Consider the following 23928-nt stretch of genomic DNA (forward strand, 5'->3'; position numbering starts at 1 on the left):
AAATTGTTACAAAGGTCGTGTGTATTGGAACGGCCAAGTGGCCGTTACAAAAAAAATTCCACCTTTTTTGTGGTGTTATTTATTAAAAAATAAAATATTAGTTGAATGTATTCTTTGTACTAAATAATTTATTGTAGATCGTAAAATAATATTACTTGATGAAAATTAATAATTTAAATGAACATATACTTTGTCTTATACAATTCATTTTAAATTGAAAACTATGTTAAAGTATTTAAATATAAACTAATATTATAAATAAAATAATAAAATATTAGTTGAATGTATTCTTTGTATTATATAATTTATTGTGAACTGTAGAACGATATTACTTGATGAGAAAATTAATAATTTAGATGAATGCATACTTTGTCTTAGTGCAGTTCCTTTTAAATTTAAAACTATGTTAATATATTTAAATATAAATTGATATTACTTATTAAAAAAAAGAAAATATTAGTTGAATATATTCTTTGTATTATATAATTGAGTTTAGATCATAAAATGATATTACTTAATGAGAAGATTAATAATTTAAATGAGCGCATGCTTTGTGTTATACAATTTATTTTAAATTGAAAACTATCTTATTAAAATTATCTACATCTAAAATAATGGTTATTTTTAATATATAATTTGAGACACTCATATAAGATACAAAATCAAGAATAAAAACCAAAATATAATTTTTTTAATTTCATCTTTAATTTCACAATTTATTCAATTAATTCATTAATTAAATTATTTTTTACGGGACAAGACGAAACAGGAGGGGTGACGCAAAACAGGGCAGGGCAATGGGTCAAGGTCGGGGTTTTAAAGAGGTGGGATGGCCCTATTGGGGTGGGGCGGGTCTCAGGTCCGGACAAACCCACTCCAGTTCCGCCCTGTTGCCATCTCTATATGAAGTGCCTTGATTATGGGAAAAGAATTCTTGAATTTGTGGAGCAAGATAGATATCTAAATCACATGGGATGCCAACTTCAAAATTCTGATTTAATATTAACCTAGATATAGAACTCGAGATTATAGACAAAATGAAGTGTAAACAACAAAATTGTTTAGTTGCTGTCTCCGGGAATGACTATTCCTCATTCGACTTGACCAGCACTGCTATTCACCTTTGTCAGCAGGATATACAAAATGAGCTCCCAATTGAGGCAAACTGATAACAAAAGCAAAAGCAAAACTATAAATGATTACAGAAACAAGGAAGTTACAGTTCAGAGAGAAAATTCTGAGCATATATATGTTCATGTTACATGTTACTCTCAGATATCATCAAAATACTTCTCTTCAGCATCCTGATTTGCTTCTTTCATCCAGTGATCATCTAAGGTCTCATCTTCATCAATTTTCGAGTAGTCCAGATGCTGATGATCTTCTCCTGATAAGAACTTTTGCTGCATTATGTACATGAACTGGTCCATACGATCTTGCATTTCCTCCGAGGACAAACTGTCATGCCCCGACGGTTCTACAGCTATGAACTGCTGATTGTTGCCACCATGGTCATCCTGTTGCACCTAGAGAGAAAACATACCAAATACATACTCAAAAAACAATCTTTATAACAATGTATCTTCTTCATTTTGTTTTGGAAAGGCTGAAGATAAAAGCACAATCTATTACAACATAGAAAGGTTTCCCTAAAAATGTCAAACTCTAAAATACAGCACGTATCCTATAACTTTTTCTGCACAAAATATAGCAAGTGTGGCTTGAGACTCGATTTGCAGACTACTGGAATGTTGCCACATGACTAGCCACACAAAAGAAGTTTGAATGAGACAGCACAAAGGGCAGACATCTCCTAGAATATATAGTAATATATTGGGTAACATACATTTCCACTCCTAAAATATGCAGTTGCATTCACCCCTTAAAGTATAAAACGTGACAAAAATACCCGGATAACATGGATCAAAACTTTTAGGACGAAACAGCCCTTACTATTACAATCATTCCCTAAAACATAATTTGAATTATTATAATTTTTTTATCTAAAATAAATATTAGTCAAATTTTATGACTTTTATAATTAGTATAGAAATCTGTGTAAACATTTTAAGCTTACAATCATCATATTTTTTATGTAACTGTTCAAATATTTACATAATTTATGCTTTGAATTGTTATATTTATTGAGCATTTTTAAAATAGTATATTGAACATATACATGTTCTATAAAATATACAAATCTGTAGATATAATTAATATATAATATTCTATAATTTTGTGAGTAATCGTATGATATATTAAAATATTTGTACATGTTATTGAATATAAAATATATAATTTAATACAACATTAAGTCTTATTTCTATCAAATGATATGCATAATATATATAGCTACATCATGAGTTACGCATATTTTATGGGTATTAGTTTACATTAATAATTTACTTTCAAAAAAATAGTTCCTTATATTGACCTTGTAAATATTTTTTGTATGATATAATTTATAAAAAGTTAAAAGTTTCAAACATTAATTTTTAAATAAAAGATTGAGTAAAAATTGAAAATCACTAAAAGTAGTTTTTGCGGGAAATTTTGTGATAAAACATATTTTAGGGAGTGAAATGGAAAGTACAAAGGGTAAGTGGGAAGTGCACTTTTGTCTTATCAACGCCAAATTATTTTGCTATGGGGGCTTTTTTGTTATCTTTCATACTTTAGGGTTTGAATGCAAACACAAGCATACTTCAGGGATAAAGTGTATTCAACCCTAATATATTTGTGACATATTATGATATCAAAATTCTATCACAGTTGACCTAATGGTTGAATCTATGACCCATGATCAGTCAATTATGCAGGTCGTTGATAAGCAGTCTGGTTTCCACATGTTGATTTTAAAATAATGATTTTACCATTATTGCATTTAATCAACCTTGACCCTAGAGATTCTGTAGGTCAATGAATATTTCAGACGTTTTTTTATTTTAAATAATATTTCCCTTAATAAGACTTGCTGATTCTGGTAGAGGTCATCAAAGTCACAATTTGCAGATGCATTCGTCTAAATCAGATGTAACTCCGAATGTAATAAAAGAGAATATCATCGAATGAGACAAAATGAATCTGAATTACGTCTTCTTGAGACAAAAACAGGCACGTACATCTAGCATCATCAATGGGACTAAAGGGTACCTGTATCTGATCTTAAATTTTTAGAAACGGAGATGCACTAATTGAAGAAGCCACAAATACATTTGATAGTTCCAGAGGTTCAGCACAAAAGGTTAGCTTATACGTCCAAAGATTATCATATGAATCCAAATTATTCCGACTTCCCATTTAGGTGACATGTTTATTCTCACGTCACACTCTGAATGCATAAAACAAAAGAAGAACACCAAGATGCCATGTCAAGTGAAGCTTTTGGTACTGCAACTGCAATTTTCTTAATGCTCTCAGGAGGATCTATGGCAGTTGTATAAACTATGCAGATGCAAGTGTCAGAAGTAAATCAGTGTTAGTTAACCTAAAGAAGATATCAATTGATAAAATTAATTCATTCACAAACGATAATTCAGTTTTCCAGAAAGCAAGGTTGCTACAGCAGCCAGATTTAAACAATATGAAAGACTTCAACTCCACATGCAAATATTCCACCCATGTTAGGTAAAACAATGTTCTGAAGGAGCAATGTAACATGACACCTAATTTTGTTACTACCAGTGGTTGAAGGAACTCAGCAGACCAGTTATATACTAATCAAAAAGGAAAGGGTAAAGCATTTTCGGGAAAGGAAGAGCATACAATTGTGCCAATGCAATATAAAATGCTGAGAAAAAACATATTTTACCTCAATAGTCTGGGAGCTTCTAATAGGGAGGCCAAGTGCCCTACCTTCCACATCTTCCTCTGTCTGCTTCTCCACCGAATTCTGTGCTTCACTTTCATCTTCCTCATCCTCTTCTTCTTCCTCCTCCTCTTCTTCTTCCTCCTCCTCCTCTTCCTCTTGCCTTTCGGTTTCATTGCAGACCCAATCACTCTGAGCCACACCCAACCTTTGTTGTTCCCCTCTGATCTTCTCCACCAAGATGGCCTCTTCTGATCGTCTCATAAGTGTCTCAGACCATCGTTCCCCAGGCCTAGCCATGCTCCTCCCACTTGGATCCTGAAATTTTCCAACATACTCGTGATGTAAATACGGTTCTCTTTCTCTCATTGCATCTTCTGAAAAATAATGTCCATCCAGCATCAGCTTATCCATATATGCCAACCTCCGATTCTTGATCTTTGCCAACTTAGACTTCCTCTCCTCTGCTGTCGGGTTGATTACACTTCGGAGGTGATTTAAGTGCCAGTTGATTTCATAGTCGTCTTTCAACACATCAAATTGATTGAGTTCCTCAAGCGATAATTTCGATCCATAACGCTCTGGATTTATCATCGTAAATTAAAATACCAAATTAGGCCCAAATCAGAGTACTCCCGAACGGGTGTCTGCTTTCTTGTGAGCATGTTCCATTGAACTATAGCTACATCGCTTCCATAAAGCACACAAACTACTAGGGTCCTACCATATAAATGCGCATAAATACAGAAGGAAACTCTGTGTCAATATTTAAGGGACATCTCCAGCAAAGAGTGAACACCCACAGGAACAAAAACAAGCAAATTCAAACTTCTCAAAGCATGGCAGCAGTCGAAAAATGAAGTAATTTAAAGAAGGAGCCGAATCATTTCAGGAGGGAAAAAAAAAGGCGAAAACAGTAAAAAGAAACAATGAATAAATCAATCATACTGCGAGCTAGATTGAGTGGACAAAAGATACCCAAAAAGACGGCGGCATCCGTAGAAAGGAGGTCGAGAAGGAGGGACTTCCTGTGGGAAGGATTAGCGGCAGCCGAGGGTTGTACCTTGAGAGGAAAATACAAGTCCTCCATCAAAGACAACCTCTGCGTTATGCTTTCCTTGGCTTCGCTGCTTATTGTAGAACCCAATTTCGCCATCTCCAAATTTCTTTAGCCTCTCTTTCAATCTAATTCACATTTGTATATATATGTACGTGTGTGCATATTCGGAGAATTTGCAATTTCAGTACTTTAAGTATATCTTTTTTGAATATTTGGTACTTGATATTCTCCCACTGTTAAATAGAACCCATTCATTTTAAATTATTGTTAGGGAAAAATATTCGTTTAGTCCTTTAAATTTGTCTGCTATTAATTTTAGTCCATTAAATTTACTCATTTTAATTTTAGTTTGATAACTTTAAAATTGCGTAATTTTAGTCTACGGGTGAAATTTTGGACAATTTTATCCCTTACAACTTTTCAAAGAGTAATTTTAGTCCATATCCTTATTCAACATCTTATAACTAATGATCGCAGAGAATGGTATTAGAGCTCAAGTTTATTGAAAAAATACATATTATATTAGATATTTTTACCACTAATAGAAGAGATTTTTCAAAAGTATGGAATCGAACGAAAGCTTTTGAAAATTACAAGAATTCGAAAAGGACGACTTGGATCTTCTCACGGAAGAAGAAAGAGAAGAATGGTTTGTGAAATTACTAGATCCGACAGATACTATTAGGGAGTGCGTTGAGGCACTTACATTTCATCGAAATCCATGGTAGAATACCAGCTAGGAGAAACGGCACAGGGTAAATTTACGAAAATCTATAATTCTAAAAATAATTGTTAGAGGAACTAACTGCAAAGAACTTGAGCTGAATATCTAAAAAATCTCTTAAGACCAGAAATTCAAAAGGCCGTTTAAGATTATAGACATAGGTTAATCCATTTACTTACGAAAATAAATCTTTTGAGCCAAAAGATGGACGATATCCTTAATATCCTTCCAGATCTACACAAAGATCTTAAAAATGTAAAACCCAAAGTCACAGATGTAAAGAGAAGCCAAAGGAACACCCCTGAAACATCAAGATCTCATCAAGAGCGTATCAGAGACACCTTTGGACCAGAACCTCTTCTATACCAAAAGGGAAAGGCAGCCGAGATACCGAAACTGAAGACAAGAAAAGATCTAATCCTGAAAGCCATCATATCTATAAAATAACGGAGGTACCGAGGGTGGATCTATCAGATCTACAGGAGTTAACGGAATCCTTTTTCTAACCTGGGATTCTGGATTTGGTCAATTTTCAAACCAACAAAGTTTCTCCAGCACTACTACTGGAGGGAAGTACATGTTCAAATTATCCTTCATTGGATCAGAGAAAGTACCGATTTCCACACCAAACGTCACCTGATGTTCGTGGAAACCAGATTAAGAGAAAATTCAGGACGAAACCCAAAAAGAGTGCTAGAGAAAACACTCTGGGCAAGGACAATACTCCAACTCTTGCATACTTATGGCAATATATTTTTAACCTGGATGTTATCGACTTCCGAAACATCAATAAGCTAATAGATGAATGGATTGCAGCCATGAAGATATTAGAAATCATATTAGAACTCGATAAAGAGAACTTCATGCGACTATTAGAGGTAAGCTTGGAGGGTTTTGTGAAGGTCGGATGAGATAATATCCCTGAAGACACCACAACAAATATCCTAGTAGGAGAGTTTAAAAGCACAATCACTGAAAGACTAGGAAGACTTATTAAGATACATTAAATTGTAGATGGATTCTTCAAAGGAAGCAGAGCTGAGAATGCTAGAGAGTACACACAAACTCTCTTCAGCCTCAAATTGAGAAATATTTGTTTAGTGTATGAGTATATCTATTGATTTCACAAGTATTCTTCAAAATGGAGTAGCAACAGAAGTAGCTACCCTATTATATTCTTTGCAAAGATCTACAGTCCATGGAGAGAAATGTTAATCAATCATACAAAGTACCTAAAGGAGGTTGGATTTAGTAGCAAGGAGAATGTTATTCCTAAAAGAACAAACTAAATGATTGGTATTATCAAGCATCCATCAAAAGAACATGAAAAGATGGAGCGGTAAGATTAAAAGAACTCCTCCCTGTTGGGATAATAATGACTTTCCAACAATTATAGGGGAACCAAGCGAGCCATGAAAGAGGAAGAAGGAGAACAGTAACTCATACCCTAGAAAAATCCTCTCTCCGAAGGAGATCATCATAGTCCAAATTAAAGGCCAAATCATATAAATTTGAAAAGAAAATAAGACCAATGAGAGCTTCATGTCAAGTATTTAGATGAACAAACATGAGATCCACAAGAAAAATCCCTACAAAGAGAACTTCAGAAGAGCCCGTACTAGAGCCAAGTTTTAAGGACTACAACTGTTGGACATATGGAGTAAAATGACATATATCTCCAAACTACCCTGAGAAACATGGTGAATTATGAAAATTTGAAGACATAAACAATATTCTAGATAGAGTCTACTATGGCGATTTAGTACCCATATATCAATTCGAAGACCTTCCTTCATATGAATGCATTTATGAGGAGGAAACAGAGACTGATTCGAATGGATCTTCAATCGAGTCAGAATAATTACACCGAAGGGTAAGGCTTCAAACCTCTTAAAGTCTGTCATGATTCTTTTAAAAAATGACGTGTCAAACAAAACAATAAACAAAATCATGCATCAAGACTCTAATACGATGTATTTAGGATTAGAGGGATTGATAGAGTCCTCAACCAAATAGGATTAAATCAAAGAAAGCATCACATAATCTTTAAAGTAAGTACATGTGAGTTTCCCATTTCAATGAACTTATCGGTAATGTGATGGCAATGCAATTTATTCCTAAGGAAGAAGTTTTTGAAAAATTAAGTAAGTTTAGAAAAGAAGTAGTTGTTACTATGAAATGAATCCACATAGAAAATATTGAAATAATAATTAAAGCAACTTTTAAAGAAGAGATTGATTCAAAAATACATTTATCAATAATTGATAGAAGAATTAATAATTTAAAAGATGGATGTCTTGAAAAAATAACAAAAAAAATTGTATGCAGGTAAATTAATGTTTTATATTTCCTAGACTTACATACAACCAAACTGACCAAGATTTCATTCGAATCTTGACCCTTAATCATGATCTTAACAAAGAAGATCTTATGAATGAATGAAATAGACCATATTCTATAACATATAGAATTGCTTATGTCATTTTCAATTCGCATTATTTTGATTTGTTTATTAGGAAATAGTATATCGAGATTTTTAGAATTTTTAAGAAATTTGCTGAGGTTATAACACCAGATCTGGGTAGGATACCCCAAATTAGGGGTGTTGATATCGTAATAAAGGATCACTCAGTTTTAAACCGAACACATAGCTTTAAACTGAATTTAGTATAATGTCCTTTTCAGAAGATATTATTAGAGGACTCAATTGCTAAAAACTTTAACTCCTTAGGAAATTAGGGTTGATAATATGAAACTTAGATGCCGCAAAGGCTGAAAATAAATTCAAGTTGTATTTGATTTATATCATTTGCAGCAACCTATTGTTGGTATATACGAAAATATAGTTGCAGGATAAGAAAATGGGAGTATGACTTTGGAGTTGAGTTTTCCAAAATATCATAAACCATGGGAAAGAAAATGTAACGATATGAAATTCAGTTTAAGCGACATTACCATAAGAATTCAATGACTAGTTCTTTTTCTATATATATTTATGGGTATGTTATATGAGCAATATAAATCAGAATATTTTGCAACTTATATAGATTTAGGTTCAAGAATTTATACAACAAAACATGAAATTTTTCCTAACAAAGCTATCGAAACCTCACTCGTTATTGCAGGAAAAGATTTTTCACCAAAAAAAAAAAGACGTCCTAATACTTAATAAGAGAATGCGGGAAACCAAACTAATGATTGGAAGACCATTTGAAACACCTTGATTTACGATAAAACACCTCCTACCTAATTTCATCATACATATGTAAATATTTTGTTAGGAAACAATTTTATCGAGACCCTCACAAAATACGCACAGAACAACCATAGAAATTTGTTGAGTTTTACTACTAATGTACAAAATAATCATGTTTAATGTATAGAAATCTGTTATTTTGCATTATTTGAGATTTATCAGTTATCAACCACACATAAATTACTACTAATGCACAAAATAATCAACACATAAATACATGTACAAAATAATCTGTTGATTCAGCCACACATAAACATTGTACAAAATAATCATGCAAGTCATATTTCGCATTCAGTTATCATCAGTGGCATCGAAGTTTATGCGTCGCTGAATTAAGATTTTAGATTTCTACCACCTAAACAACCGAGGCCGAAGATGGTTGCCCAGCAACGCCCAAACCACAACTTAGATCAAACTAAACTGTAATAGTGCCTCGCAAGGAAACCCGGGCATCGCTGGAGACTGGAGAAGTATTTCTTGATCATGCACGTAAGGTTCTCTTAGCCTACTACAACTACATAGGGGAAACAAATAACGTGTATGCAGAGCTATATGCAATCATTAGGGGACTGTAACTAGATACGTGCACTGCATATATGTGTTGAATCGATGCCACAACAATACTCTCAGTCATTGAATCGACACCTCCTACTCCGACTCAAGAACCTTAGAAATCAGAAGAAATTCAGTGTACCTTCCATCTTCGGTTGTATTATCGTGATCCAACGAATAATTGTAGCGTTGAACCACCACATGTTTTCAGTTCATACATTTAGATCTCAGAGGTATGAAAGGATATATTTCTTAAAAGGCAAACTTGAAAGGAAGTGAATTCGACAAACGATACCATATTAATTCCAACTAGGCCCATAGTCGTGTAACTTGTAAGCACATCAAGATCACATGGAACCTCAAAAACTACTATCTTTCCTCCCTTCAAGCTATTTAACAATCTTTTCTCAATCTATACAAAGAAGGAAAAGGAAAAGGCAAAAGCCAGGTAGTTGCATCCCTTGCAATCCCTTTTTTCACGTGCCTCAAGGGAAAGAGAGGAAAGAAGGCAACCATCAAACCTCATCTTTGGACTCCTATTTCTGGCAATAGATAAAAGCAAAATAAAATGAGAGCAAGATCACCAGGCTTGTTACTGAAGCGTACCAAAAACAGAGCTGGTGAAGAAAGGAATAAAGAGGGTTTGATAGCTGCCATCAGTATCAGGGACGGACAAAATTCGGATATACTGAACTACTACTAGTGCTTGCTTGCGCACCAAAGCTCGAACTTGGGAGTAGTAGTTCGGCTTGTGGGAAGGAGCCGTTGGATGGCACATCAAGCAGCAAATCCTGTTCGGAACTTTCATCAGCAAAGTGGGTGGAATCCAGCACCTGGGAGCTATCATCGTTATGAGATGAAAAGAGTCGTTTTGGGCTGAAGAAAGAGCACCCCTTATCTATTAGTTCCTTCTGATCATAGTTTGGTGTCATGATTATTCTTCTGGGGCTCCCCATTGTCGCATTATCTCCTGAAATATAACACTGTTAGGCATGATTCCTACACGGTGAAATAAGAAAGCTGGCTAATCTTGATTGTCCATGAATTTCAAATTCTGCATTACGCTCAATTGAATATATATAGATACCTAAAGAAAGTTGACAAGGAGGAAAACTGACTGGCTCTTGCTGATGCTATGAGCATGACAACATTGCACTTCAATTTATCATAATTTTAGTCTTCACTCACATCCATGAGTATTCAATGACAGCAATCATTCACAGGATAAGGTTGTTATGAGCCACTAATCCTAAACCACTATAACTTTAGAAAGTTCAACAAAAATCTTCTAAAAAATGCTCCGTTTGTAAACGGAAGAGGAAATGGGGAATTCCTGTCTCATCCTTGATTTAAGAAGTAAAAGATTTAAAAAAAGTAAGTTACTCAAGTGACAGATCTACCACTAGAAGTATTGGTAAAGTTTATATTGTGGGAGGGTGGATTTGTTATGTTTATCTAATTAAAGGGTTGCCTTTGTAGAGATTTTCTTTTTCAATGTTTTAAAACAATGTTTGGAGGATATGGTCAGGAAAATCTGTAAACTTTTAAGACGGATAGGCAGAATAAACATCATTTAGATTTTGTTTCTTTCATTATATTCATTTCTATTAAGTGTGCACACAAGCAATTAGTGCATCCTTGTTAGTGTATATCTAATTAATTATCATGTGATTTGCTTGTATAATCTAAAGGGTGTCTTTGTAACGTTTCTATAATTCTAAAAGGGTGTTTGTGATGGTTTTACTAATAGGATTGCATTTTGGTTTTTGAAACTGATGATGGATGTATAAATATATTATATATATAATGTTCGTATTTTGTCTTTATAACACAAAAATAACATATATTGTTTTCTTAGATGTATAGATTTATTGAGGCAATAAATGATTCAATTCCTACGGTGGTTAATATTACTTTGAAAAAAAGTTTACGAGGCGGAGCATGGAAATCACTAGTGTCGTTAGTTTTATTGCCAATAAGTTATAGACCAAGAGTAGAACAACTCTTTGAGATGTGTACCCATCTAAGAACACTCATCCTTTTCAACATTGCCTTTGTAAATACTTCTCTTTTTTATATTTCAACATTACAACACTAGAAGCAGCAGCTGCACAAGACATTTAAATATGATAGGTGCAAGAAACGATATATATAGAAAGGCAAAGGATCACCGGCAACGACTGATTTATTTATTTTCAACTGCTATAAATCCAAAAAAGCACTTGACTACATTTAACCCTTTCCAACTTATATATATTATATTTACACCTTTACAAATTTCAAACCATAAGCACGGGTATTTTAGTCAATAAAATTTAAGCACCATTGGCTGGCAGACAAAATAGAAAGCTCACTAATTTTTTTGTTAACGCCCCACACCCTAATAGGGGTACGATTGTAACAGGAGCACTTTTAAGACGGTTTAAGTGCAATTCTCAGAGGAGTAAAATGTACTTAGGCTAGCTATTTCGGAGAAGGTGTAGGTGTTAACCTTATTGAGCTCCAAATAATTAGAGACAAAACATTACAGGTCGGAAAGTAATGATTCAATTGCCTTCTACACAATTAAATGTTGAAATAACAAATAAGCTGGCTGAGCAAAAGAATTGGACGAAAGAATATGAGAGGATAATCCACAATCATATCCATTGGAAATAATTGGGAAGGATAGTCTAAACAGCCACCATCAGGAAAAAAGATTTACCGCATTTGTTCATAGTTAAAATTTTGTGGTCAAAATGAGGAGTACAATAAAGAAAGCTGTCATCAGCTTTGTAATATGTGGCAGAATATTAGCACAATAAAGAATACTCATTAATATAAAGAGAAAGAAATTGACAATCTCAAAGAACTTCATGTAAGGCTATGACCAGTTTAAAATGGCTATGTTCTAATCCTTGTGAACGGGAAAGTGTAAAATAGTACCAATATATCAATCGAATTGAGATTGTTATCTGGATTATGGATGTAGATAGTTGCTTGATATCATGCTTAGAACATCCTATCTCACATGCATATGCAAGCTCCTGCTATCTAGGTTCGAGATTCAGTTTGCTTAAGGGTGATTCAGTCATCTAAAAAGTATTACCAGCTAAACTACACCCAATCATAAGTAGAATGCCTACAGATTTCAGGGAGGAGTGCCCTTCACACTTTACCTGATAATTTCCGGTGCAGTCCTTCTCGTGGTTTTTTTACACTCAGTGAAGAATCAGTTGCAAGTGTGTTGGACTCTCCCGCAACTTCTGACTCGTTCATGATGTTTTTGCCTTTTGATTCCTGGAAAATCAGGATTCAGTTATAGTTTAGTTCAAGAAGTGTGCTGGTTCAAGATGCACCGAAAGTTCTGCTACTAACCTTAAAGGCTTTATACTGTTCCACCCACTTTGATTTCGTCAAATTGCACAAAACAAATTTCTTCAGAAACTTACAATCTTCTATCTTGAGGTCGGACAAAGAGTTGTCAAAAAGTCCAGCTGCAAGAAGTTTTTGGAAGGACAACAAATTCTCCTTGAACTGGGGGCTATCAAACATGCTTCTAATATTGGAAATCGAAACTGAGCCCCTGCTAAGCATACAACAATCTGTTAGCTTCTCAGAGCTTAATAATCTATAGTTTCAAGTGACATCTTTTTTGTTAACCATCCAGCTAGATAGATTTAATGGAAAGCATTATCAGGCTCCATTTGGATGTGATCAGAGGATTTAAATAAAGAATTTCAAACAATTCCAAATTAAAATTCATCGTAATCCTACTACTAGTTATAGTTCAAATTGAGAAGTGAAGGATTTGAAAGTCTTTGTAACATTAAATTAACCTTACAAGTTAATGGGTTTATTATCATAGGTTTCAAATCCATCAATCCAAACACAACCTCAATTCTTTTTCAAGACAAAGTAATATGCTTAGTTAGAAACCATTCTGCATTCAAAGATAAAGTAACCATTTACCGAGCAACTACATTCTCCATGGTTGACTGTGGTAAGCTACAAAAGAATAAGGCGCACCTGTCTGGCGCTTCCAAAGTATCCACAGAAGGTAAAAGCTTCAGCAACTGCTGCCGTTCTTCATTTGTTAAATGACTCGCGAAGTTGTCAAAATTCAGAACATCCTGCATAAACACAGATATGGATAATAACAAAATACAAAAGCTTCTAGCATTACATTCATGTTCAAGATTAGTAATCGAGAAAGATTTGCAAAAGTTAGTAAAATTCAGATGACAATCAGTGGCAAATTGATTAATTAAATAGCAGGCACAGGAAACAATATTCCTTCACATTCACCACTGAAAATGAAGTTCTTACTTAGCGGACAAGCTAGTAAATTGATAGAATATAATGGAAGAGTGAGGGAAAGCCCAAGAACGTCGAGATTTCTGCTTCAACAGTCGCGGTTATGATCCAAATAAAAAGATAAGCACTTGTCTCCCTAGTGACAAAAGTTCTATTCTCAGGATTTTGGCATCAAGTTTTATATCATATGATACTAGATCATAAAATACTGTTTATGGGATATCAAAAGAACATATGTATGGAAACTTACTTGAAGGTCTATGTAACATAGCGGTGAATTATGATGTGCCATAATCTGTAATTTCTCTAGTTGATCCTTGTCTCTGAAATTGAACAAGCAAACATCAATCCAACAGACAAACATACAGAACTACAAAACTCCAAAACACATTATCAGATAAAAACAAAGAAAAGAACAACAAAAAGAAATAAGCTATCATTTGCTGCAGCTACAACAGTCTCCTATTAAGCTGAGTGGTTACGATCACTCTCAAGTTACCAGGCCAATGATCTATGTCATGATTTCATGGCCAGGTACAACTGGCAAAGTGAAGGGATGCCAAGTCATGTTGTCAATCCTGTTCCTTGTACACTGCAATACATGCAACTGTCTCTTCTTTCTAAGTTGTATTGTGCAGAAAACACTTAATGCTATAGCTATGGCACGCTGAGCCAGAGAGTGTTCAAGTACAGGTTAATCTAGAATCACAAGTCCTCCCTTCAGAAATTGCTTAGTTTGATAACTTCTTTTAAAATTCATCAGTCTAGTTGTCTGCATGCTTAACATAACAAGTACCTTCTGATGCGCTGTTGCTCTATGCCTGGATTAGCAGGCCTCTTGATTTTATCAATTCCTTGACTTGATAAATTAGCACTTTTGTCTTCAATAAGACCAGGAAAAGCCACCAGTCGAGAATTCAAACTTTGTCGCTTGTGATCAATCGAAAGGGAGCTAGCTTCTGATTCTTCTTCTCGAGCTATTGAGCTTGGATGCCGAATGAGTACACTTCCATGTCCAAACTCTACAGATCCTATTGGCTTGTCACTCTCAAGAAGCAACTCCTCTTCTGAAGATGCAGACAAGCATGATGACTGTTGTTCATGCCATATTGTATAAAGATCTTTGGTAAGCTTCTCAACTGGGGATGGCTTTGGACGAGTGACACAGGTTCTCTTTCTGGAAGGCACCATTGTGTCCCATACGGTGGGTTGGGATGGACCTGTAACATAACGAATGAATCAACAAAATATCCAGATTATCAAGAAGCTCGATTATGAAAGAGCTTAACAATAAGCTACAAGATTGCATTCAGCATCAATTAAAAAAACCATAAAGTATTAACTCAGGAAATGCCGTCCAGGAAAAGAGGAAGTTGCTTCTTTATTGAGCTTAACATGGCATTGAACACATGTTCTGGAAAAAGCAATAAGATAAGTCACTTTGTTGGTAGATATGAATTTCATATATTAGTTTTGACATGATTCCCGGGAAAAGCAATTGGCAAATGTCGAAGTGAACACAGATTACATTCATCTGGTAAGCCATTTTTCAGATTTTGCTCCCAACAAAAGTAAATGCTACTCCATATGGCCTATGCAACATGGCATTCACATCAGACCTTTCAAAAGATAAAGAAAAAGAAATCAATAGAGTTAGGAGTTCTCAAACAATGGCAATGAGAAGGTCCTCATGAAGGTTATGGAACTATGGTGCTAGATATGTTAACATAAGAGATATCCTACAAACCTGTCAAATCACTTGCATCAGCACTGCCATATTGAGCACAGCTCTCCGAGTTCGATATAGCAGAACCAGAACTAGACCGATTACTAGTATCTTCATCAAACCCCTTACGGAACCCCTGGCTATAGTCAGAAGGACCTCCCCCAAATTCAGTAGTATCATTATCGTACTTCCTCTTGAGAACCTTTCCCTCTTTGTTCTTAATAGATATGCTTTTCACCTTGGAAACCTTATAGTCCTCAAACTCATCAGGTTCAGCCCTAGCGTGTAGAGGTGTATAATTTGCAAGAGTTCCCTTTGTTCTCCACCGAGATCCACATGCATTGCAGAGTACTGGTTTCTCTGGAGGCCCATTACGCCAAAGAGGGGTGCCTGTTGCACGCATTTAATTATAACAAGTCAAATGATTTATTATCAGGAAGGATTGACCAGAATCAGCATTCTTTCATATATCTACATGGCAATCCTAGCAGCCAAGCTGAGCTATATGCTAGAATCTCAATATGTCCAAAACTATAAGTGCAATAAGCAACAGATTAGTGAAAAAAACACTTAATATTTATACAGCAAACATGGTTCTTTTGTTATTCATTTGAATACACGAAGGTATATGTGTCCATTACCGGTAAAAAGCCAAAAAAAACTAAAAGAAAGGGAGGATTATTGCTATCACTCTTATCTTCGTGGACCCCAAAATGCACTCAACTATTCTGCTCAGCTAGCAAGAAATGCATTTAAACATTTCCCATGAGAGCATAGACCCTGAAAATTGTTTCAGTTCAACTAGAAAATCATCTCTGTTTTGAAGTATTTGTTCTTTCAACCATTTACCAACTAACACAAGCTGAATTTCTCTTCCTCTGTAGGACATCCTATAACATGCTGATGGAAAATAGAGTTATCTGAAAGCCAGTTACTACTTCAAGCAGCAGCAGCCAAAGCAATCAATAATATCCAGAATGAAATTGTTCGTGTAAGTCCTGACACTTGAACTGAGTAGAGGAGGAAGTCCCCACAAAATTTGATGCGAACTCAAGTTTCTCCCTTTTTCTTCTCCAGGAGTAAATAGGAATATATGAAGTTATTTTTATGATCAAACAGGAGAATTTCAGAAAAGGCTGAAATTCAAGAGTAACAAAAATGAATTTCTCTTCCTTCTTTTCTAGGAGTAAGAGTGGAATATATGAAGTTATTTTTATGATCAAACAGGAGCATTTCAGAAAAAGCTGAGTTCAAGAGTAATGAAAAAGAATTGCTACTGATTGAACATCATCATGGCTTTGAACTTGGTTGAAAAAACCAAGGACGAATGGTTTATTAGTGCATGCTCCAGATCTCAACAATGCCTTCCGGAAAGAAAAAATGTTATAGTTTTCGAAAAGGTTGACCAGGATAAACTATAACTGGAAAGAAACTTTACAGTGACATTTTGACAAAACTCAGAGACCGTTGGGTAGTTCACAGATAGAAATGCCTGTTACCACGCCTGAACAAAATGCATAAATGGGAAAAGCCACTCACACTAGTTCAAAGTTCAACTAGGCTTGACCATCTAGACACTCAATTATAATTGAATGAAATTGGGCTGGAAAGCTAGAGGTTTGCAGGCATATACGAAAGAGTAAGCCCATGATCAGGAGAAGCTAAGAACAAACCATTACATGATTAAGCATTGATTCATTGAATCAGAGACACAGTTAATTCCACTTGAATATTTATGAACATCAGCTACATTCTTCTTTTTACACAAAATGGTTCGAGAGAGTCAAAGGTAGTAGTCATCCACTGAGGAACAAGAGAAGGTTTGCAAACCAAGGAAATACCAATTTTATTAGGATCAGAATAGCAAATCAAACACTCTTGGTTAGTGGCAGCTGTAAGAATTTGAATACAAATGAAGAAAAAGGAAACCGGATGAGAAAAACCCAGTACAAAACACAAGAAGATGAAGCATAACAGCCCATATAACTTAGTTTTGTTCATTGCCCATTTATCCCCTTCAATAGCCAAACAATCAAGTGGATGAACATTTATATCATTCAACCACTAATCAATCAATATCAAAACGCTTTGAACAAAACCCAATTGTAAAATTCAATTAATCTTTTCTATAATACCTTCAATAATTCATTTGGGGGAAAAAACAGTTGAAAAACCAAAGGAAAAAAAAAAAACTCACTTGTAACACCACAGTGATAGCAAGGTCCATGCTTTCCCATCTCTCTCAATTTCTTTTTTCTTCCCCAATATCAAAATTACACAAAATTCAACAAAAATTCACCACAAATTGAATAAAAAAAAAAAGCTGAAAAACACCAGTTTTCCCTATATATATAAATTATCAAAACCTTTCAAGAAAACAATTTGTAAGATAAAAATAGGCTTGACTATTCCTTTACACTTTCCAAAGCATATGCTTTCTGGGTATTAAAGCTTTTCTGCAATAAACCCAGAAAAATAAAAATAAAAAAAAATTAAGAAGAAGAAATCAAAAACCCAACAAAAAGTTGTCTTCTTATACTCAGAAAAAACCCACTGAAAACAGCAGACTGTGTGTGTACAAGCAATGAAGGTCAGGGCGTATCTATACAATACAATCAAATGGAAATAAGCGCAAAAACCATTGAAGGAATCTGAACAAATGGTTGAGAAAGAGATGGTGAAAATGGGAAAAAGGGGAGAAGAGAGGGGTTGTTTTGTTTCTGTATATGACTTCTTTCTTGTTTTCTATTGTATTGTATTGGGTGTTAAGTAATGTTTTTCAGCTTTTCTTTTTTTCTACAATATTAATAATAAATAATAATAATAATATTATATTTATTAATCTGATCTAATTTTTATTTTTTAATTATTTTTTTACTATATTTGTATTTTTTTTAATAAAATAAAATAATTTTTTTATTTATTTTTAATAATACTGTTTTCTCATCTGTGTGGTGTTTGACTACAGACTTTTCAGTATATCTGTTTTCTTCAAACCCTTCACATAAAGCAATCCGAATGTCATGGTCAATTTTTCATTTTTAAATAATAATAATAATTAAAAAAATAATTATTAGTTAGATTTTTATTGTTTTATTTAATATTTTTGAAGGTACTATTGAGAGTAAAATCTAACTTTATTCCACATATAAGTTTTCAAGAGTGAAATGAATAACTTTGCTTTTCATATACATTACAATATTAATAATAGTTATGCTCATTTTAGGAAATAAAATAATATTTTAGTTTTTTACATAATGTTACGATGTATTTGAATCGATGGATTTGAAAGTAGGATTTTCAAATTTATAATAACAAATATTTTTTTGTATTTGTTTCAGTAATTTCATATTGAGATCCAATCTGGTTCGTTGATTGCATAATCGAGTGTAAATAATTAATTTTGAAAGAGTAATTGTGTCGTTTGGTTACACAATTTCATAATTGATTATACCCGACACAGAGAGTAACTAAATTTCTATATCGATCTCATTGTTAAGATTAATAAAGGAGTTACAGTGATTTCAATAAGCATGAACCTAAGAATTATATCTTTTATCAAAACGTGATTTCAATAGCCTTTGACTTCGATATTAATCATTTAAAAATGAGATAAACGGTATAAAAAATTGTATTTGCCCTTGAATGTAGGTTTGACATGCTCAATGACAAGCTTTCGATGGGCGCTGAAAAGAATTTCAAATCCTTTTGGTGAAACTCCATTCGAACCAAGTCCAATAGGGTTCGAGATTTCCCTTATCAGAAACCGTTCAACCATGGTCCTTTCAGAAAGAATTCCACTGTGTGAGAATTTCATTTTCAACTGGATATTCAAAAACTCCCACTAAATATACATTGTTCGATTCTATCGAAAAGGTTTAATTTTGCAATTAGTTTAGCTCACCACTCCAGGTCTAATCCCCGAACTTACCTTAAAGTCTTTAGACTTGTGAACTCCCTTCTAGTCCCGTGTATTCTGTATTCTACAGATGCTAACTAGATCGAAAACAATTTAATAAAAAATCATGTGCCAAGCCCACTTTGTCTAACAAAAAATTTTACAGTCTTTCCTTCTTAGTAAGGACTAATAAGCTAGTAGACTCAATTCGTCCATCGCTAGACTTTTTGAATCTTCCAAATTTCTTATCCTTAAATAGAGAAAATCGTCTTAGTTTAAGCTATATTTATGAATATAAATAAATTTTATTTTTTTTTAAATATGAAGTCATTTGAAATCATCTCTCCGTACGCTTTCTTTAAATCCAAATCCAATTCTCCAATCCAAATATAATTTTATTTTATTTATATTATATGATTGTCAAAGAAAATAAACAAATATTATAGTGGCGACTGGAACCAAAGCATTTTACTTCACATACAATAAAAAGAAATTCTTAATTTTTCTAGGTGATCAAAAACTTGATTCAGACGAAAACATAATTTTAAATTCTAAAAAAAAAAGATAAAAATTAAATTTTCATACAACCATTTTACCTAATAGATAACTTTAAATAAAAAAAACAAATGAGAGGATTAACACACACACACATACTCAATGAGCAACAAACAAAGAGGAGAAAGAAACAAAGAGTTGATTTGGAGCTTTACTCTTCTTTTATTCTTATTTTCTTTGTGGTGATAAATGAAAGGATGGGTGAGATGATGCTCATTAATATTCAAATAATACTATGGGTTTAGTGTGCCTGAGCCTCTTTGTATTGGTCGTCACAGCCTCATTTCCAGCCATAGATCTCTCTCCGATTGATTTCATGTGTGGGCCCACATCTGATGTGTCGTGCACTTACCTTATTTTTTACCGTTTGATTTAGCAAAACAATGTGCAGGAATAAGGGTTGAGACTCCAGACAGGCCTATCCACATCACCACTTTATATAATAGTTAGTACGTGCTAAGGTATAGGAAAATTATATTTTAATAAAATATAAATAAATTTAATATTTTATAATATAAAAGCATGACTAGTTGATAAATAATCTAAAATTTAGTATAATAATAATGAATAATAACATATTGTATTCGATATAAAAATAAATATGAATTGCGTAACTAATTAATTACTTTTAAAAAAATATAAATTTATTGAATAAAGATAAATTACTATATACATTTAAATTTAAATAAATAAATAATAATTTATAAAAGAACATATGAGTTTTTTTTTTTTTTTTAACAACGATAAACAACCATAAATTTATCGACATTCAAGTTTTTTTCTAAAAAAAAATGAATAATTACGTGCGAAATCGAATTGAAAGAGGTCATTCACATATTCATTTACGTGGCGTTTTATTCGGATGGCCTCAATATATTTGTTTTGTTATACTCATTGTGGCACGTGCATGCATATAGTGAATAATTTTTCATACTTTAAATTATATTATAAATAAAAATAAAGTATATAAAATCTATGAATTTGGCAGTTAAATTTATGTAAATTTGAGAAGTTGATAAGTTATTTTTCACTAAGTGTATATAATGTAAACTTTATTGTTTTTCACATGCCACAATAATTGAGTCCATTCACTTTAATCAAGAAATATTTCACCAAATTATTGTGATCTTCTTTTTCAATTATAAGAAAATGACCCTTTTACGTTTGATTTCTTTTTTTCTCGATTTGAAAATAGGCAACAATGACTTCCAACAATAGATTTTCTATTTAAAATGGTTGGATCTGTTTCGATCGAATTTGAACCAGTTATACGGTGAGTGCAATACTTTATAGTGTGATTGGTGTGCAATTCAAAAAAAGTAACAACCACACAGCAAGTGTGATACACTTGCTTTGTATTTGTTTTGGTTCGATCAAATCTGATCCGGATAAATTTTTTTCCAAAATTTCCCTCATTTATGATGAGAGTTGCTACATGGGGAGGAAAGTTACAAATATATCGTTCTTTTGAACGACTTATGTCCTGTAAAAGCTGTTTAGTATTTACAGTAAATTTTATCCTCATAAAAGATAATATTTAACAGTAACGCCTTACTGTTAATACCGTTGTACTATTTCGAATTTGGAAGATCCCCTGAGGTGTTACTTAGCATTATGCATTATATCTTGTATTGTTGTAGCACTTTTTTATTTCTTTTATATATATTTAATGAAACTTATCTTTACCCCAAAAAAGGGTAAATTATATTTTTTCATTCAAACTATGCCCCGTTTTTTCACTTTGACATTTAAATTTTTTGGTGTATTAATTTACCATCTCAACTATACAAAATTTTGAATTTTGCCATTTACAACTATTTTTCCACCAAGTTTTTTGTCAAAAAAACATTACATACAGTGCACAAGGTGATATTTAAGGATTATGTGATGTGATATTTCTCACATATGCACAATATGTGATGTTTTTCTGGCAAAAAATTAGCAAAAAAACGATCACATATAGTAAAGTGCAAATTTCACAAAGTTGATATGACAAATTGACACAAAAAAAGTTTAGATGCCAAAGTGCAAAAACAGACATAGTTCGAATGGCAAAATATAATTTCACAAAGTTGAGATGGCAAATTGAGCATATGCATTTACCTAATTAATCTTGACCAAGATTAAATGAAAAATAAAAGATAAAAAAATGAGGGAAAATAGAAAAATAGAGTTTGTTCCATGATTCACAAGATATGCTGGTTTACTTTTCTTGAAGCCATGTGAGTGCCAAATTCTCTCCATTATTATAATAATAATGTTAGCCTTGTCCTTCCATAGTAATAAAATAAAAAGTGATAAATTAAAAAATCATTTAGTGATAATATTCTAACATATATACATCCATCATAATTAACTTAATTATTTATAACCTACTTAAATGAAATATCAATATAAACAGCCATATATATATATATCAACAAAAATCCAAAGAATTTTTTTAAATATTTTCAAACGAATTTAGTTCGTCTATTGATTTTGTGTGAAAAATAAAAATATGATTCAGGTTTATGTATTTTATAATATATTTTTATGAAAAGATGTGATATGATCTCAAATTCGACACAAGATTTTCGTAAGAAAATTTTGAGTCAGAATCATCGGGTTATTCCCCAAAAAACGATGGGATGAACTGTGTTTGGATTATAATGTTGTATAATAATTTTTTTTGTGAAAAGACGTGATAAAATTTAAAAAAAAATACTTGGATCATCAAGATCTTTCATGATAGTTTTTCGTATTAAAAAAAATTGATATATTATAATATTTTTTATATATATAAAAAGACGTGATACAATGAATTTTATGAAATTTATAATTTAATCTCACAAAAAAAAACCCCAACAATATACGATCACACGAATTTGAAATAACATAGAATTAAAAAAAATCAAATTTTTTAAAATAAAATCAAACAAAGTTCTATAAAGATTAATATTTATCTTTTAATATTATAGTTGAATGCAGGGGGAAAAAAATAATGTTTGAACATGTATAATAATAGAGGGATAAAAAGTCATGGGGTGCAACATCACTTCTCACTTTAGTTTGTCTTGTGTACAAAAAATAATTGCCAGCCTTTGGTCATAATCATGTAAGGTGTAGCCGGGTAACCCATCACCCATGGGGCGGTTTTGTTATTTCCTCCTTGTAAGATATGTGATGTTAGAAAGAGGATTATCAGTGTTAATTTTTCTTGTTTTATTAGTTCATGTGTGTTATATGGATTATGATGTATCCCTTGGCCTATCGAGGGAGAAATCACCAGTTGAGTACTATTGTACTATACGATTTTGTTTTATTAATAAAATTTATATTTACCCAAAAAGATATGTGATTTAGGTTCCACTTTGGTGATCCTTCCCTTTTTTTTTTTTTCTTAAAGAAAAACTTAAATCAATTGTTTCATTTATGCATCTGGACGACAATGAGTACGAGTGTTGACTTGTCCTATTCGAGGTGGATTTTGAAACTATAAATGAATTTTGAGGATTTTTGGATTTTTGTAGTTTGAAATTAGGTCTAATTCAAGTCTAGTTCAGTTAATATTTGTTTTATATATTATATATGTAGAATTATTTTATATGTATTTTTTTTTTGGATATGGTTATATTATATGTATTTATTTGTATATGGAAAATATGTGTATATTTCATCAATATTCATAAATTAATATATAAAAAAGTACTTTTGTAATCTAAACGAATGATATAAAGTAGTTTATTCTTTTATTAATTTATATTATAAAGGCGATGGAGAAAGAAGAAAATTGAAGGGAAAAATAGGGTTTTTAAATCAAGGAGAATTAAAGGATGGACACATTTTTTTAGCCTACCAAGCAAATTAACAAGCGTTTAGAAACAACAATCGCACACTGATAATTAATTGAGGGATAGTATTATATTTTGGTATTATCTATCATATAAATGTAGTTATATAGTATAAATATCTCTTAATACCATTAGAAAAGGGGAGGTGAAAACAACGAATTAAAGGGTATTTTAAAGCTATAAAGTTGTTCAAGTTTGTTTTGATCGCTTCCTAAAACTATAC

The 23928-nt window shown here is 32.7% G+C and overlaps 2 protein-coding genes across 3 annotated transcripts; both read right to left on the minus strand.

Moving 5' to 3' along the window:
- Positions 1 to 982: 982 nt before the first annotated feature.
- LOC105155962 (coiled-coil protein) lies at positions 983 to 4997 on the minus strand. The gene is made up of 3 exons (XM_011071961.3): positions 4787 to 4997; positions 3812 to 4389; positions 983 to 1526 (listed from the first exon to the last, which is right to left on the minus strand). The coding sequence occupies exons 1-3, from the start codon at positions 4962 to 4964 to the stop codon at positions 1272 to 1274; spliced, it is 1011 nt and encodes a 336-aa protein (XP_011070263.1). The 5' UTR covers positions 4965 to 4997; the 3' UTR covers positions 983 to 1271.
- Positions 4998 to 9680: 4683 nt separating this feature from the next.
- GATA26 (GATA transcription factor 26) lies at positions 9681 to 18173 on the minus strand. Of its 2 annotated transcripts, none has more exons than XM_011071962.3 (8): positions 17620 to 18173; positions 15444 to 15812; positions 14493 to 14916; positions 13947 to 14019; positions 13409 to 13512; positions 12758 to 12965; positions 12559 to 12679; positions 9681 to 10370 (listed from the first exon to the last, which is right to left on the minus strand). In XM_011071962.3, the coding sequence occupies exons 1-8, from the start codon at positions 17657 to 17659 to the stop codon at positions 10063 to 10065; spliced, it is 1647 nt and encodes a 548-aa protein (XP_011070264.1). In that variant the 5' UTR covers positions 17660 to 18173; the 3' UTR covers positions 9681 to 10062. The 2 variants fall into 2 exon arrangements, with proteins under 2 accessions (XP_011070264.1, XP_088733860.1); XM_088877734.1 differs by lacking the exon at positions 17620 to 18173 and adding an exon at positions 16272 to 17066.
- Between the last annotated feature and the right edge of the window lie 5755 nt (positions 18174 to 23928).

The sequence above is a fragment of the Sesamum indicum genome, linkage group LG2 (assembly GCF_026168435.1).
Source record: "Sesamum indicum cultivar Baizhima isolate 11 linkage group LG2, ASM2616843v1, whole genome shotgun sequence".
Classification (NCBI taxonomy): domain Eukaryota; kingdom Viridiplantae; phylum Streptophyta; class Magnoliopsida; order Lamiales; family Pedaliaceae; genus Sesamum; species Sesamum indicum.